Here is an 18,212-nt window from a genome sequence, read left to right as displayed (position 1 = left end):
CACATTGTACGTGTATAGAACGAATCGGAACGTGGCCAGTCAAAGAGAAGAATCCCTCACCTCATTAATCCAAGGAAGATGGAATGTGCTCATGTCATCCACTAGTCTGAATGGCCATCGCCATTTTTTGCTGTTGTCGAAGTTGATTAATCAATGTAATCATTATTTTTTTTTCTAGTTTACTAGATGCTAATACATGATGCTAAATGCCACATTTGCAAGGAAAAATTTAGCCTACCCCCTCCAGAAAAAAAACCAAAGAAATATTTTTTTAAATATTAAAAAAAAGTGAATAAGCGCATTGGCGGGTGCTGAGTCAGGAGATCCTTAAAAATGTTTTTATTAATTAATCAACGGGCATTCACAGTGTGGACCGCGGGCTGCCAATTGCCCATCCATGCTATTGGCAATTCCAAACTGTTTTAAGTGGGCGGGGCGCAAATCTATGTTCCTTTTAGACAGGAGTTTGGTGCCATCTTGTGTCATCTTTGAGCGTTGCAACAGGAGAACACAAAATGTAAATAGAGCCGTTTTTCAGTGAACATTTTAGGACGGGTTCCACAGACCATAAACCACCAAAAAAATAATAATTTATGGTGATGAACAGGAAAGTTGTTGTTGAAGGTCGTCAATGGGATGTGGAGCGGGTCATCAAGTACAAAAAAAATACATGAACAAGCTTCTTTAAATAGGAGCGACACAACAGGGGCGCTATGAAAGGCATCCAGTGGCATGCTAACCTGCATAAAGTAATGCGGCGGAGCTCCCCGGCACCTCTGCTGCTTACTGGGGAGGGGGGGGGGGGGGGGTAAACTAAAGCCGAGCGCCGTTCGGTCATGTGATCCCATTTTTTTTTTTTTTCGCTCCTCTTTTTCTTCCGTCGAAGTTGAAAGGCTGGAGCCTGCGCGGCAGAAGGGAGCCACCACTTTCTTGCCTTCCCACACTGGTCGCGGATGCAACGATTTTGTGTCTTTTGAGGAGCCACATTGTCCATTTTTTGACTCCATCACGATGGCGGGGGCAATTATCGAGAACATGAGTACCAAAAAGTTGGTGATAGTGGGAGTTATACTGCTTTTGTTCCAGGCGTTCGCTTTCATGGTCGGTGGGTTAATTGGTAAGTTTTTCCGTCCCCTCCTCCTACCTCCTTATCGCTCACTTTTATCTGTTTGTTTCGCGATCTCGAACCTTTTTCAGTGTCGAATGCTGAACGACAAAACCGAAAAGTTAGTAAGTTGTCAACGTGCTTCCACGTTGGTGTTAACACGAATCTTTTTTTGTGACAAAGAAAGGATTGTACGCGCTCTATGTTCACCTTCTTCAGCCTGGCCTTGAAACATTACACGGAACTTTGAGCTAAAATCGCCGCAATGCATCGCGGTGATTTTTCTCTTCCACGCCACGAATTAGTTCAATACTTTTAAAAAAATGAATTCACAGGGTAGAGGTGGTAAAGGTATTCACTCTGCACTTGTAGAAGTACATATACCGATACTTGAGTAAAAAGAGAATGGTAAAAGTAAAAATACTGACATCATCAACTGTTGTACGAAAGAAAGCGTGAAAAACCACAGACTCTGAAATGTCGTAAGATCAAATTTTGTGATCATAACTTGTTCACATCGCTGTGCCAACATTGTGAACAGATTCAAAGGCCATATTAGCTCACGATAGCCTGAAAAAAATACTTGCGGTACAACGATTAATCGACAATTAATCTATCATCAAAATGAATCCATTTTCAATAATTGATTAATCGTTTGCACACAATTGTTCAAATGCTCAAAAGTTAAGTTTCCCACCAATACATGTGTTTTTTTGTAATCCATGAAAGCCGTTTAATTGTCTTTGCGTTTAATCAAAATAAAACATTTGCTTGTACTTTCATCTTGGAGCGACGTTTCAGTATTTGCACTGGGTTGTGGTGGTTCATTCTTTGTGATATAATGAATGGTGGAAGTGTCAAGTCTTAACCCTCATATTTTAAGTTAAGTCTCAAATTACTCTGTCAAAAATCAAGCAAGTCAGGTCGAGTTCTCCGTGGATTTCAAGCAAGTCGCTTCACACTTACTTGGGCTGAGCAAGTTGTAACTCAAGTCAAACAATCTTGTTGAGTCACAACTTTTCGAAATCTTCACCTAGTAGCCACTTTGGACGCAAACACAGAATAACATGGTTTGGTTAATGATCGATCACAAACCAGTATCCATCTCGTCTTGTCTCCATGATGCTCAATTCATGTTTGACCAGCTGTTGTTGAGCTCACCTGTGAAAGTCGCGTATCTTACTTGTCTTTGTGGCTATCGTTATAACTGATGGACTTTGATGGCATAATTGTTCTGATTGTCTCATGTATGAGTTGCAATACTTGCATGTTGCCATTTGCCATTTTTCACGTCTTGATGAAAAGCAAGAATTTCTTTTTGAACAATTTGTGAATTGTGAATTGAACAATTGTGTGCAAACGATTAATCAATTATTGAAAATTGATTCATTTTGATAATAGATTAATTGTCGATTAATCGTTGTAACGCGAGTATTTTTTTCAGGCTATCGTGAGCCAATATGGCCTTTGAATCTGTTCACAATGTTGGCACATTTGTTGTGATTCCTGGCTGGCTCAAGAAGTCAAACCCCCCCCCCCCAAAAAAAAACTCCTACCACACCCATGACTATCATATCCATGAGTTTCAAAAACATCACACATTAAAACATGACAATTTGACAATATAAATTATTGCCACTCGATTGCTACAATAAACCGCTACGGAATTACAGCCAGCTGTTTCTTGCTTTTCTATTCTTTGATCCAAATTCCCCCTCTTCTCTTCACCCCTCCTCCATCATGTCACGTCTGTCTGCTGTGCAGGCCGCGGGCAGCATCTCTACCTTCCGCTACCCCCCCCCCCTCCTCCCCTCCCCCTTGTGTAGATCCTCACTCTCCCAAAATCCCAGTGGCCTCGCAGGCAGCGCATTTGTGTTTTCCCTCTACTTTGAGCTGCGCCGAGGCACAGGGACGGGCACACAGCTGTCAACGTTAGATCCCGTCTTCCTGGGGGGGGGCTGCGTTAGGTTCGCCGTCAAATTTCTTCAAATCTGCCCACGCACGCGCACCAAAGTTGAAGCGAAGAAGGGCTTTCCTGTACAAGTTTCATCTGGAAACGTCCCTCTCGCTGACAAATTAGCTCGTTTGGTTCTCGGCTGGCTAAGATGGTTTTAATGAAGCCGGATTCCTTTGTGTGTGCTTGGTGGCCCGGGGGCACCGGGGACAATTAAGCTCCCCCCCCAACCCACGGCCCTGTTTTCCAACAAATGCAGAGAGCGTGGCATGGGGTTGGCGGGCTGCGGGGATGGCCATTATTCTGGACACAGTGTCGTGCACTCCGAAGCAGCCGCTGGCCTCGGGGGGGGTCACTACACAATTGAAGTCCAAGGGGATTCAGATAACTGGATTTGATTTAGTTTGGTGTCATTGTTGTGGCGTTTGTCTTTGAAAATAGCGGTGCCCGCATCTGTAGCTGTTCCGTATTAGCCTGGAATTCGATTTGGCATTCTCTGAATAACATGACATTTGGTCTCTAGTTAGCATCTAGAAGACTTTTAACTGTCAATTCTTCAGACCATACCATGTAGTAAACGGTTGCTCTACCTGCCCAGAATTTACGTCACACTGGTGAAGTAGTATCGGTGATTAGATCACTTCTGCAAATTTGAAAACGGCCTGACGGGGGCAACTGCCTTCATGGTGTTGTGCTCTCGAAAATGTGCATTTGGTCATCTGTGGTCAGTTGGATTCTTGTGTCTTCTTTTGCATCACAATCCCATGCCCAGAAGATTCTGACGATGGTATGAAGGCTCTGCCCACACAGCGAAAATAAAAACAAATACAATGAAAAGGGCTCCGAGGCATCGTATTTGCCGTATCATACCACAAAGGAAGGCAGTAATTAGCTGTATGCTAACGTTGCCACCTATATTCAGGTATCGGCCAGTGTTCTTTTATGTGCATTGTACCTTTCAAATAGGACCCCCCCCCCCTCCCCCGGTAATCGGGGTTCACTGGACCTAAAATTAGAAGTGAGAGTGCACCAGAAATATGTTCAACAAATGTTGCCCTTCCACATGCCTGTCGTTCGCGGACCTTTAAAGTGCAATCGCCGGAGTGATGCAATGTTTTGCTTTTTGCCTTGAAGCTACAACATAACGGTTGATTCTTTTGTTTGTTTCATGTTACTGTGTGTTCTCGTGACAAAGAACGGGCATTTCCCAAGTGCCGTTCAGAGCAATAAACGCAAAGCGCCTGCGTCTCACTGTGTGGGAAATCGAATGGGAGTAACGGGGAATGTTTCACATTGCGTCTGGAAGTGAGAGCTGGTGCTGTGGGAGAAGGAAATGAAGCATTTGGACTCAAACGTAACTTTTTGACTGTCCCTCAGGGTTGCTGTCGTGATCTCACCCCCCCGTCCATGTAATGTCGGAAGTGCATCTCGCCTTAAAAATCCTACGCGTCTCCTTTTTCCGTGTCTCACCAGCTCCCCGGCCCACCACGGCAGTACACTACCTGGCCACCAAATGCGTGGACACCGTCAAGCACCGGCAGGAAGCAAAGTGGTTCATGCCTTGGGGTCCCAATCAATGCGACAAGATCCGCTCCTTTGACGAGGCTCCGGCCAAGATGATCGAGGCCAACAACATTGTGTTTGCTGTCCACATTCCTCTGCCGGACAAGGAGATGAGCCCCTGGTTCCAGTTCATGCTGGTCATCTTGCAGTTTGACATCGCCTTCAAAATGTACAATCAGATCGGTGAGAAACGCCATCCCGGATGATTTTATGATCCGTGGACTATTCACATCCCTCGCCGCTTTGCATAATGAATTCAAGAGCGCGGCCGTGCGACTGCCGGAATCAACCGTCTCTGCTGAGTCTGTTGTGGTTGAGTGTTCAGGAACTGACTCAAATCAATTTTTTTTTCTCTAGATCAGGGGTGTCCAAACTTTTTGCCAAGGGGGCCAGATTTTATGTGGTAAAATGTCGGAGGGCCGACCTTGGCTGACATTCTTTACATTGAACAACAATATTGTTCAACAAATTTTAGTAAGCCAGTCTGTTTCACATTTCCATTTTTATTTTAATTTCAACAATCTTAAGAATTTCTTTTGGTTCATTTGAAACAGGAATTTGAAATATGACATATCAGTCAATATAAACACGGAGTGATGTCTTGTTAACTCGTGAGTGATGCCCTCTAGTGTCTAAATGCTATTACTCATTTAGTGAATGCTATTACTCATTTAGCCACTAGAGGGAAGCAGTACTCTATGAAACATCACTCACCAGTCTACGAGACCTCAGTCAATGCAACACGTGTTCCATTGCGCCCAACCTGCGGGCCAGACGGCACTGATTTTATGACGGGGGCCGAGGGCCGGATGAAATTCGACCGCGGGCCGGATTTGGCCCCCGGGCCGGACTATGGACATGCTTGCTCTATATGATTCCATTCCTTTTACACTGGAAGGTAGGAATAGTGGCAAGGGCGGGGGAGGGGCGAGGGTTAGCAGGGGCTTGACAGCCGACTGACAAACATGAAGGGAACCAAATGGACTGAATCGGTTTTCCAGCTTCTTGCCTTTTGAGCAATGAAAAGCATCCTAACACACCGCCTGCCACCGAGACCTTTGCACGCAACGTGTTAGATTTGTCGCTTTTATGAGTCGAAATTGTTGCGGTCATTTGGATTTGAGCACACTGGCGTACGCGATCAGATTGTTGACAGTTGCCATATTTTTCTTTCTCTCCGGTCTTCCCGCTGTTTAGTGTAAACTTGATGTCACTCCTCTTTGTGATGGAGTTCAGCGGGTGCCGCGACGCTGTCGCTTTGTAACAACTGGGCATGCTGCTTTTTAACTCATTCACTCCCAAAGACGTTTTTAAACGTCTTTTCAGACTTGGTCTAGAATTGGCTGGTACTAAATGAGTAATAACTCAGTTTTTTATTTATGCTCTGCGCTGATTTGTGGAAACCCATATATTTGTATGCTGCTCTTAAAAAAATGCCATTAGCTCACAGCTGTACACAAAACCCTGACCAATGCAGTGGCGGGTGTTGAAAATGTGCACAAAAAAAAACAAGCATCTTTTGATGTCGATCATTGCGACGATTGCTGAGCGATAAAATAGTCGTAGAGCGACGGCTTTGTGGAGGAGAAAAAAAAGTTTAAATGCTTGTGTTGTAATAATTTACGAGCCATCCTCTCTGGCCTTGCTTGTCTAAATAGTCTTGTCAGACTAACGGGCGGCTCCTCGGCACAATTAATGTGCCGACATTCTCTGCCTTGGCGGATGTCTGTAAGCAAAGTGGGGTTTGTTTACCGTCTGTCATTCAACTGCAGCTCAGACGGATGTTTCTGGAATGCACTCCGAAGAGCCTTTTGGATGATTCTGCGCCACAATATGAAAAGTTTATGGAGTGAGGTCAGCCTGGAAAGAGATGGTGCCTTTCCAGGACTTAAAGAAATAATTATCAGAAAAAATAGGAACCTTGACTTTGAAATATGAACGATTGGGGAAGCTAAATCGACAGTGCCTTGACTTCCAAGTTCATATTTGTTCCCTTTTCAAATCAAATGAAATGAAATGACATGAACCCATTTCACCGCGCCCGAAAACATCACATTAAAAAAAAAAATGGCACCGTTTTTCCATCCCCCCCAGAAATTTTCACGGCTTGTCATTTTAAATAATTGTTTAAGAACAAGAAAACCTGCTTGCTTCTTCCTTGACAACCACGCTATGTTTTTATGGCTTTCTGGCAGCAATACATTCCAATATACTGAGAGTGGAACCTCAAAACCAGATACACCCGATCACTATATGGTGGGCCATATGCGGTCTTCTCTAAATAATAATAAATATTTCACTTTGGCCAAGATGATGAAGGTTGCGGTTGGGCAGCCCATCCCTTGGTCGCCGAGCATCTCTGGCTCGCTGTGTTTTGTAGCAAAGAGCAGCTTTCCCCTCATTAAGAGTTCCACCCACCTGCGGCGCCCCCTTGGCCGAGCTCCAGCAATAACACAGCTGTTGAGGAGGCTTAGTTTCCGTGGCGATGGCCACCGGATCGGAGCGGAATGCCGCGTGAAGTGAGCTCGCATCCGAGGCGGAGTGGCAGACTAATGGCTGTGTCGAGCATTACGGAGACGTCTGCTGCCGCCGGGCTCTTATCCGACTCTCCCGCTTCCCTTCGTGTATTTTCGCTTTAAGCAAGGGTTACTGGGGTTTTTCTCCCTCTCACTCTATTTCACCTCGTTTCATAACGGCACAAGAGGCTCTCGTGCAGGGTGGAGGAGAGACCACTTGGATTCGTCATCGGGCCCAAAGATGCGTGCGGTTTTCATAGCTTGGATTCTGAGTTCTTGGAGGTTGCTGTTGTGAAAGCGCTATATAAATCAGCCTGTATTGTATTGTATTGTATTGTATTATTTCAATGTGTTGTTGTATCACTTGAGAAGTAACCTTCAATTTGGGCCAGCACGCTATTGCTGATGGATGTACTATGCATTCAAAATATCTAATACAGTCCTTTTTTGGGGGGGGGGGGTGAATTATATATATAAATATATATATTGCGCGTCGTCCCGCACGCGGTCTGTCCTTACGTCTGTCCCTTTTCAAAACGTACCTACTTCACCGCGCCACTGCGCGCCGCCACTGCGCCGCTCAGGCAGTGGCTCACTACGATCGCGCGGGCATCTTAGCGAAAAAATGTTGTCTACCCACAAGCATTGCAATGAAATTGTTAGTTATTTAGTAGAGCTAAACATCTCTTTATTTTCGCGATAAGCAATGAAGATGAACAAAAAGTTGAACCAAGCAACAACACTTTTGTGGGCCGAAGGCTCACTTTACCAGCCTTCCGCAGGAACTAGCTGATGAGCCGCCCGGAGGGCGTCGAACCAGCTAGTATATATATATATATATATATATTTTTTCATTTTACAAAAACCACGCAAATTGAAGATTTAAGCTTTCTGGATCCAGATTTGAGAAATGTGTCCGTGCCCAAAAGCGCCGAATGTTCATGATTTAAGGTGAAACGCACATGGTGGTCCTTGCTAGTTCTGCCTCTCTGAATACATTTGTATGCCATTATGTATGAGCTGAAAAGAAACATTCTGGGCACATTTTTCTCCCCGTCGGTGGAAAAAAAAAAAAAGGCCACAGCCGTCTGTCACCGTGACCTCATCACACTCAGGACTGAAAAGTTAAATCAGGAATTCAAAGAGTACTCGCACAGCGATGAATGCATTTCTTCTTTCTTTCTTTTTTAAATTTTTTTTTATTTTTATTTTTTAATTCGGTGAACTGTTTTCCAAATGGGGCGGCCCGGTAGTCCAGTGGTTAGCACGTCGGCTTCACAGTGCAGAGGTACCGGGTTCGATTCCAGCTCCGGCCTCCCTGTGTGGAGTTTGCATGTTCTCCCCGGGCCTGCGTGGGTTTTCTCCGGGTGCTCCGGTTTCCTCCCACATTCCAAAAACATGCGTGGCAGGCTGATTGAACACTCCAAATTGTCCCTAGGTGTGAGTGTGAGTGCGTATGGTTGTTCGTTTCTGTGTGCCCTGCGATTGGCTGGCAACCGATTCAGGGTGTCCCCCCGCCTACTGCCCGAAGACAGCTGGGATAGGCTCCAGCACCCCCCGCGACCCTAGTGAGGATCAAGCGGATCAGAAGATGAATGAATGAATGAATGAATGTTTTCCAAATGACCTTCTTTGGTGAAAATGCTCTCTTCTTCTTGTTCTCCAGAGGATGGAGCGATGGTCACCGTTGACGTGGGCCTGGCCTACAGAGACGATACCATTAGTGAGTGGACTGAGATGGCTCACTCTTTTGAACAACGGAAGCTCAACTGCAATTTCACCACTTCCAAGGTGTGGAAACACTGATGATTCAATTTTTTTTTTTTTAAATGACAGGTCGCGGCCCTGCTTAGACATGAACTCGGCTCTCAAACGTGCGTTTTAACCACACATTGTTTGCACCCGACAGACGTTTGAAAACGAAGGCCGCTACTATGAGTGTGACCTTCTGCCCTTCATGGAGGTTGGCAGCGTGGCCCATAAGTACTACCTCCTCAACATTCGCCTGCCTGTCAATGAGCGCAAGAAGATCAACGTGGGCATCGGCGAAATTAAGGACGTTCGCCTGGTTGTAAGTCGACCTCTCAGCTCGCCGAAATGCGAGCGTCCTCAACGTTTGTCGTAGCGCTCCCGTTGTTCTTGTGTGATGGTGTCCGATTGTTATGCCAAAAGGATTGTTTGGACAACGTGTGAGCTTTTTAGCGCATCCTGTTTTCTGTTCCAAGGGAATCCACCAAAATGGAGGCTTCACAAAGGTTTGGTTTGCCATGAAGACGTTCCTGACGCCCAGCATCCTCATCATCATGATCTGGTACTGGAGGCGCATCACGCTCATGACGAGACCCCCCGTGCTGCTGGAGAAGTAAGCCCGCTTTGCTTAAATAAGCCTGACAAGACGAAGAAGGCACGGCGGGGGGTTGGGGGGGGGGGGGGGCGCACTACTGCAGCCGGAGTGTACGAACGAATCGTTGTGGCGCTGCATTAGGGTGGATATTAACTATGAATGAAATTTGCAAGTGGGTCATGAGAAACTGCACACTCGAGGTCGGCAAGATAAGACGCATCCGAGGGGTGTTCGTATCGCTCAACTGCGTTAGCGAGGTGTTGAGCAGACAAAGGGTCGCTCATACGTGACGCAAGATGATGGTTGACTTATTGAGAGAGATAGTCGCCTCCTTTTTTGCCCATTGTGCAACATGTAAATTTCCCCATTGTGGGACAAATAAAGGATATCTTATCTTATCTTATTTTATTTGATATGAATTGATAAACCTGAAGAAACGGCACTTATTTACCACCGGTATTGTTAAAAATGTTTCCTCACAACAAACGTAATGCAAAAAAAGAAAAAAAAAAGGGCACCAATAGACAGATAGTGGATCTGGTGCTGGTGGAACCCCTGCTGTGCTGGGAAGACATTGCTAAGCGGCAGCATGCTATGCTACAGGGAGAGCCTCGCCAAGCGTGAAACGCGTTACAAAATCTGCTCGTAAAAGCGACACATTCAAATCTCCCTCTGCGGCGCAGAGGTCCTTTTTTTTCCCCCCCACGTGAGGAGAAGGCTCTTAGGAAGGAGCACTTGTACACTTTTTTTTTTTTTTTGATAGTACGTGAATTTAATTTAACATTCTGTTTGGAAAGTGCACTTTTTTTTGTTCGCCATTTCTTTCCATGGGGATTTTCCTCTCCTTCCCTTCATGTGTCCAAAACACTCTTTTAACCTTGATGGTAACACACACACACACACACAATGAATGCTCTTCACTCTGTTGGCTTTGCGCAGGGCACATTCCTTGCATACCACCCGAGTGAGGTTTCACTTGTTCACGTCATAAAAGCTGAACTGCACAGTTGAGTCTGGAGGTGAACGATTTTAGAAACTTTTCATACTTTTCTACTATTGTACTTGGAGTTTCCAGCTTTTATTTTAGCCAAAACAGCCGACCTTTGAATGTCCCGGTGCTTATTTCAATATTTCTGAAAGTATTTCCAGTCCTGTCCTGTGGTAGTGTGAGAGTGTTTCATGTGTGTGTGTGTGTTGCTTCCTATCATGTAAAGATTTCTGAGAGCGGATTGAGGTGGCTTCATAGATACTCGTCTATTCACAATGGAATTCAAATGCTGCGATGACTCTGCTTTGCTCGCTTCTTTATTTTGCAACCTTTCATCTGCTGCTGGCATGCAGGGACCTGCTGGGCCCAATTGGGGAAAAAAACAACTTCTATTCGGTCTCAGTCTTGCCTTTTTAGGATTTCACGGCGAGTCTAAAGGTCGTATTCCACCGAGCGGGGGAACAACGTCATATTCCAAATTTTTAGGGGTTAAGAAAAACTGTTTGTGACCATTGAAAGTGTTGGCGAGCGTCTTTGTGACCTTGAACGAACGATGAAAAATCAGCATATTTATCATTTAATTTGGCTTTTTTTTTTTTTTTTTTATTAATTTTGCTCTTGCAGGGTGATCTTTGCTCTGGGTATCTCCATGACGTTCATCAACATCCCAGTGGAGTGGTTCTCTATTGGTTTCAACTGGACCTGGATGTTGCTTTTTGGAGACATTCGACAAGGCATCTTCTACTCCATGCTGCTTTCTTTCTGGATCATCTTCTGCGGGGAGCACCTCATGGTATTGTGCTGGGCACCTGTTAATTTTTTTTTTTTTCCTTGTTTGCTGACCTGTCAACTTCAACAGATCTATTTTGCTCCCTTTTCTCAGGACCAGACTGAGAGGAATCGTTTCTCAGTGTATTGGAAGCAAGTCGGGCCTATCGTGTTTGGGTCTTTCTGTCTCTTTATCTTTGACATGTGCGAGAGGTGAGAAGTGTTTTTGTTTCTGTACGAATTGCAATTATTTATTTATGTATTTATATATACCCAAGGATGAACATTTACTATTGGATTGGATAAACTTTATTGTCAAATGTACTGTATGTGTAACATAAGATAAGATATGATAAGAAAAACCTTTATTAGTCTCACAATGGAGAAATTCCCAATTCACAGCAGCAAAATTATGAAAGTAAGAAGTAGAACAACAAAATACAGCGCAAATGAAATTTCTTCCCTACTATGTGCTTTGTGTTGTGTTCATAAATAAATGCACCGCTTTGTTTTGTGCCACCAGAGGCGTCCAGTTGACCAACCCCTTCTACAGCATCTGGGCATCGGATGTTGGCACTGAGCTGGCCGTATCCTTTTTTTTTTTGCGCGCCATCTGTGGCCAACATCAAGTCCCGTTTTGGCTTCATAGTGACTCCCAAGCCATATTTGGGCTTGGAAATACAGTCTGTCACCTACATCTTAAGAATATGTACATCATAAAAGGACCCAATTTTGCTTTTTGAAGGTACACTACATTTTTCATGGCTTCTTGTTGGTTCCCTTGACTAATAAGAGGAGGAATAATTCAGTAATGCCATATGTTGTAATTTTTTTCCCGGTTTGTTTATTTCAGAGCTTGCCAGGCAGAGAATTAACATTAAAAAAATAGCACTAGTACATCACTCCTTTCTAGTCTTTTGTCGATCTCTAATCTTTCGATGGATAAAAAAAAAAAACTTGTCTGCTTGAGGCATGCGGCACGTTGCATTCGATCTGAAGTCGTGGACTGGCGGATTACACGCATTAAGACAGTCTGGGTGTGTTTCTATTTGTCATTAGTGAAATGGGTTGACGGTACATAAGCCGGTAAGAACCTTGCTTAGTCCGTCATTTAAAAAAAAAAAAAAAAACTTTTCGTCCTCTGTCCTCAGCGAAATAGCTACTTTTTTGAGTGGGTGTATTTTGACTACTTAACGCCGGTACATGTATTCTGTTACTCCCCCAATCTGTCTATTGGATGATAACATTTGTACTAGAGATGTTATTTCCTCGACTGCCGCTCGCTCAGATGGCTTTCATCATCGTGGCCGGGATCTGCGCTTGCCTCTACTTCCTCTTCCTCTGCTTCATGGTTTTCCAAGTCTTTCGCAACATCAGCGGGAAGAGGACGTCACTGCCCGCCATGTCCAAGGCGAGACGCCTGCACTATGAAGTGTGTATTCGTGGTGTCATGCGTCTCTTCATTCGCAAGTCATGAGCTATTCAATCGGAATTTTTAATGTGACCGTGTGTCTTCCAGGGTTTGATTTTTAGGTTCAAATTCCTCATGTTGGTCACGTTGGCTTGTGCCGCCATGACTGTCATCTTCTTCATCATCAGTCAGGTGGGTGGCACATTTTTTTATTTTATTTTATTTGCAAGTAGTTTCTTTTCTCCGTTTTTGGAGCAGTTGAAAGGAACGTACTCTTTTGTGCTTACCCAGGTGAATGAGGGTCACTGGCACTGGGGGGAACACACCGTGGAGGTGAACAGCGCCTTCTTCACGGGCATCTACGGCATGTGGAACCTCTACGTATTCGCCATCATGTTCTTGTACGCCCCCTCTCACAAGCGATACGGAGACGACCAGTCAAGTGGACAGTGTATCACAGGTCATGTACATTTCTTGACGAATCGGAGCTCCGCAAGCTTACGTCCTCGTCCCCTTGTTGTTTTGTAACGGATTTGGTGGGTGGGCGGAGTTATCGTTTTTTGGGGGGAATTTTCATTATAGTTGTTTCGCAGGCAGATGTTCAATAATGCTCCTACATTATACTTATAACATGCAAGCTTGTGGACGTTTCTGGAACATAAGCCCCATGAAGCTGTTTTCATTTCATCAGAAGCTTTGTGGAGGTTTTAGCAAGCATAAACAGGAAGTTGGACTGCGCAGTGGACTGGACACTGTTGATTCATTTGACAACGAGTAAATTCAAAGCCGAAAACGCTCTCTACATTTGTCTGGGGTCTTTAAAACGGCCACCGTTAGCAAGATGAATTATTTGGTGGGGAATTCCCTGAGACTTTTTTTGGCTGGAAAGTCGGATTGGAGTGGCCTTCCTTCCAGCCGGAAAGGCAACGGGTGGAAAAAAATGGTTTTCGGACGTAATGAAAACCATTCATCTCTCAGGATTCTGTGTCGGAGACAAGTTGGATTGTTTGACAGTTTTGGAGGCTTTCCCAAAAAGGCATCGAGTCTCAACTGCCGCATTGATTTAATTCAAACTCGCCTTCAGTTCTGTCGAGTCACCGGCAGCGAGATACAAAAAGCTGATCCTCAAAACGGTTCGCAACACGGTTGTGTCATCACGTATGACAAAGCTCTGATGTGTTTTGTCAATCTATCAAGAAATACATCTGACAAACCTCCATGAGGAGGAAAAAAAAACCCTTAGAAAACTTAAATGGAGATAAACATCTTCAATGTCCTTGTAACAAGGTTCCTGCAGATCCATAAAACAGATTAAAAGGCATCGAGTCCACAAATCAAACACCAAGGCCTTAATTGCATGACTTAACATCGTCCGGCGCTGTGCCAGATTCCCGGCATAAGATGTTGCGGTGGGTCTTGTCCAAAAAATGCGCATGTCCTGCTTTAAGTGTCTCCACGCCGCAGCTCATCAAAAGTTATACATCCACCAATAGTATCAGCCAAATTCAACAGCCATTAGCCAATCAGATGTCGAGGTGGGCGGGTCTCGTCTTGAAATAGGCGAATGAGAAATCCGGATACACAACCCGGAAAAAAAAATGCTCGGTGTGAAACATGCTCCTAGTTTATACGTTGTCGGGATGTTTAGCGCCAACTTCTGCTGAGGTGAACAAACTCGATGTTGTATTTGTACTGATTTATTTTTGCATAAAGTATCGGCACTGGACCATCCCTAATTAAAAACCCTTTTCCTTTAGAAATCACGATCCTAACTTTATGACCCACCCCCGCCGTAAAACGGGCAACGTTGTGATTTCAGTGACATGTACGAGCACACGGAATAGTTACTTTTAATTGCCATTAGGATTACGAGGACGATCTTGGAAAAATCTCGTGAGTAGCTGATCCACGGACTCAAAAAGTTTGCGGAAGCCATGCCATAACGGAGGCCGTGTCCTTTTTTTTTTTTTTTGCAGGAGATGCCGCTGCAAACAGCGGTGAAGACATCCAGCTGACGACGACCATCACTCACGTTGACGGTCCCACCGAGATCTACAAGATGACTGGAAAAGAAGCCCAAGAGTAGACCCCGCCCGCATTGACGTTACCTACTGTTCCAACGGCCCCCTTCCCCAAGGACGTACTGTACATAAGTTACACGTTTTGGTTTTTTTTCTTCTCTTTTATACCCATGACCCCTGACGCAACAGTCCACCTTGCACGAACTTTCAACAAGTCCTTTTCATTTCATGGGGGATACATTTCATACTTGCTGATACTATTGTGTTTTTAAAATGTCGCACAACACTTTTGACACCAAGTCGGGTACTTGAAAGCTGCTTCGTAGATCAATGTATTTGCTCAAAATGTTACATTTAGTCTGGTTTGCGCTGCGGTTTTAAAGTCGAGGCCTAAAATTGGATGGGAATGGACTGCATCATTTCTTTTTTTTTTTTCTGGACGCAATGCTGTCACTCCCGCCTGTAATGTTCACGGTGAAGGCCATCTAACCTGTCACTAATCTCTTCCTTGGAAAGTACATCATGTGACACACGTCGTTATAAAAGTATTTTTTAAAATATTATTTGGGGGGAAAATGTACAGACCACAAATCTATTTTTATAGTGGTTTTTTTTTCCCAATTGCAAAAACATGTATCATGCTCTACCACGTTAAGAGTTTAGAAGTTGCCAGTAGTCTTATTAAATGTCCTATTTTTTTTTGTTTTTTGCTCTCTATTGTAATTTAAATAAAAGTAATTTTACTTAACCTTTAGTGTATGCATCCATTTTCGACTGCATTTAACTACATTACAAGGTTAGCTGGACCCATTTCCAACTGATAATTTTAAATCTGGAATCTCATCACTAATTCTGATGTGCCTCCAAGTTTAAAGTGTGTGTAGAATTTAAAAAGTACATGTACTCGCCCCAATACAATGATTAGCGACTTATAAAATTGCCGAAATGTTTGGGATTCGGGTCCATGAATTTACATTTATGAGCACATAGCGCCACCCCGAGTCCCACAGCTGAACTGTTTTTAATTTGTTGCCGTCTGTCAAGTTGGTTTGTGCAACAGGAAGCTGGAACCCACAGAATCTCGAACATACTCAAATGACAAAAAAATGATCCATTGAATAAATAACACGCGAATGACTTAACGACCCGTGTAATGAACGTAATACATGAACTAAATCTACTCTTAAAAACAGCGGCCCACTTTTTAGAGTAGACAGCTCTATTTGGTTTCGCCAGCACACCCCGCCTCTAATTTGGGGAATTATATTGTAACTTTTTCAAGTGAGTGATAAAAGGCATAAAGGAATACTTTAAAGGCGTGATTTAATGACAAATACGATCAAACCATCGCAACAGCAGACTGCAAATTATTATTAAAGCAAAATTATATTGACGGTGCAGTTGCACATTTCACCGCTAGAGGGAAACCTGTCTTATGAAGGAAGCCTTGATGTGGCGATGAGTTGATTGACAGAAAAAGTTGCATGTGAGCTACGCTCAAATTCCTACTTTGGGGCAACATTTGGCCCAGCCTATAGATGTAATTTGCATCAAACATGCACGCACAAAAAAGCCTCTTTATTTCAGGGTCGTCCTCGCCCACCTCCCTTCTGTAATCCACCAAAAAAAAAAAAAAAAACTAACTGCAGCGATTAACTACCATGGACACTTAATTAACGAATCAAACATCTGGACATGGCCGGTAGGCTTAGGCATCTCTTGTAAGATTGCTTTTGTGATGGATCAAACGCAGCATCCTGCATAGAAAATGTCCCCATCTGGCTATTGTTTTTCTTTTTCCCCTCACCGTTAATGTATTTTTTTTTGTTTTTTTTCCAGACATGCAATGTTCCTCACTTTGAACTATTCCTTGCCAAACCTCTTTCCAACCAGGGGCGTTGCACCAAAATAATGCTTGTGGTATCGTTGTCTTCTGTCGCTATTTTGAAAGAAAGTTACAAATGACAGGCAATTAGGCTAACATTAACGTGAAGCGCAATAAACGCAGCACAAAACATGTAATGTGCAATCCGGCATTACATAGCAAAATGTAAAATATCCCATCATATCATTTCGAACATTTCTACGGGGCTCATCATAACACAGGCCCGCCATGGCGTAAAGGCGCGTCGCGCGCACAACAACCCCAGATGCGTTTGTGCTGCTTTTTGAGCTTTACTGTTCTTTGTGCGCAATAATGTGTTAATGTGTGTACAAACATTTTCCTGGCATTGCCCCCCCCCCCCCCCCCCCCCCCCGCGTACACGGAGCTATTCTGCGGACTGGGCCTTTTTTTTGGCGAAGCCCTCCTTGTCCTCGGGCTACACCAGCTGCTGTCTTACTCATGACCGCTTTTCAAGCGGCCTGACATGGCGTCCTTTCCTTACCTGCCTTCTTCTTCCTCCTTCGTCGGTCCTTTTTTTTAGGCGGGGGGGGGGGGGCGTAACTTTGTGAAAGGTGAGCCGCCGAGTGATTTTTTTTTTTCCACGGCGGCGTGCATAACTAATGGCAACGTGTTAAAAAATCATGGCGGGAAACGTCCTTGGGAAGACAAATGAATTTTCAGCAGAATAATTAACTTAATTAACAAATTTGCATGCATATTCATCAGGGCCATTGAAGTCTTTTCAGCTCAGCTTGATGAACGTTGCTGTGTAATAACCAGCTCATTTACATTCTGCCATCCAGCGCCATTTGCGCGCATTACTGAGGGAGGGGCGCGCACGCGCGGCGCGTAACGGCGTGCATGCGCCGCTCGTTGACTTAACGCGTGAGCCGGATGAATTGATTTGACGTGACCGTTTGTTGGACGCGCACCCCGATCGGAGGCCCAGCTGCCTCCCCTACACCTCTTTGCCCCCCCCCCCCCACACACACTCCCTACATATTCATGCCCACGAAGCTCAAAGTGACACAGGCTGACCCCCGCGTCGCCCGCCGCTACGTCCTTCTTGGCAACCCATCCTGCCTCGTAAACTCTCCCGGGCTGCCAGCTTGTTAAAAACCCGAGCACCCACCACACCCCCACCAGCCCCTCCCACCCCGTGGGGCAACAACACACACACACACACATACTCCTCTCCTTCTCTGTGGCTCTGCGGGGCAATCTTTAAAGGCGGCAAGGTGTGACGGAACAGACTGGCAGCCTGGCAGCCGCCGCCCAAGGACAGTGGCGCTCCGTCAGCCGTGAGAGGGCACCACCGCGAGGGGCCACCGCGCTCGGCCCCTGTGCGCCTTTCTCGTGTCTCGTCGATGCCACGCGGCGCAGGGCTTTTGTTTTGATCAGGAGGAGTTTGCGGGGAGACTTTTTTCCACACGATAACTGGCTAGCGCAGGCCTCCGACTGCGACATTGGGCTTTGTCTTATTTGCAGTACGGGATCTTTTCTGGGCGGCCCGGTAGTCCAGTGGTTAGCACGTCGGCTTCACAGTGCAGAGGTACCGGGTTCGATTCCAGCTCCGGCCTCCCTGTGTGGAGTTTGCATGTTCTCCCCGGGCCTGCGTGGGTTTTCTCCGGGTGCTCCGGTTTCCTCCCACATTCCA

General features: G+C 45.0%; 1 protein-coding gene across 1 annotated transcript; it reads left to right on the top strand.

The window, feature by feature from the left end:
* Nucleotides 1-844: 844 nt before the first annotated feature.
* Nucleotides 845-15,418, top strand: wls (Wnt ligand secretion mediator). The gene is made up of 12 exons (XM_052088176.1): nucleotides 845-1,117; nucleotides 4,533-4,805; nucleotides 8,805-8,929; nucleotides 9,048-9,209; nucleotides 9,364-9,500; nucleotides 11,095-11,263; nucleotides 11,354-11,451; nucleotides 11,762-11,825; nucleotides 12,527-12,670; nucleotides 12,758-12,841; nucleotides 12,941-13,109; nucleotides 14,626-15,418. The coding sequence occupies exons 1-12, from the start codon at nucleotides 1,012-1,014 to the stop codon at nucleotides 14,733-14,735; spliced, it is 1,641 nt and encodes a 546-aa protein (XP_051944136.1). The 5' UTR covers nucleotides 845-1,011; the 3' UTR covers nucleotides 14,736-15,418.
* The last annotated feature ends 2,794 nt before the right edge of the window (nucleotides 15,419-18,212 follow it).

The sequence above is a fragment of the Hippocampus zosterae genome, chromosome 15 (assembly GCF_025434085.1).
Source record: "Hippocampus zosterae strain Florida chromosome 15, ASM2543408v3, whole genome shotgun sequence".
Lineage (NCBI taxonomy): Eukaryota > Metazoa > Chordata > Actinopteri > Syngnathiformes > Syngnathidae > Hippocampus > Hippocampus zosterae.
Note: the sequence above shows the minus strand (reverse complement) of the source record. Positions and strands in the feature narration are given on the sequence as shown.

What these genes read in the sequence shown, in the direction of transcription:
- wls (XM_052088176.1), top strand. Translation starts at nt 1,012, where the DNA reads ATGGCGGGGGCAATTATCGAGAACATGAGTACCAAAAAGTTGGTGATA. An exon ending in GCAATTTCACCACTTCCAAG is followed by an intron (nt 8,930 to 9,047) that starts GTGTGGAAACAC and finishes TGCACCCGACAG; the next exon opens with ACGTTTGAAAACGAAGGCCG. An exon ending in AAGTGGACAGTGTATCACAG is followed by an intron (nt 13,110 to 14,625) that starts GTCATGTACATT and finishes TTTTTTTTGCAG; the next exon opens with GAGATGCCGCTGCAAACAGC.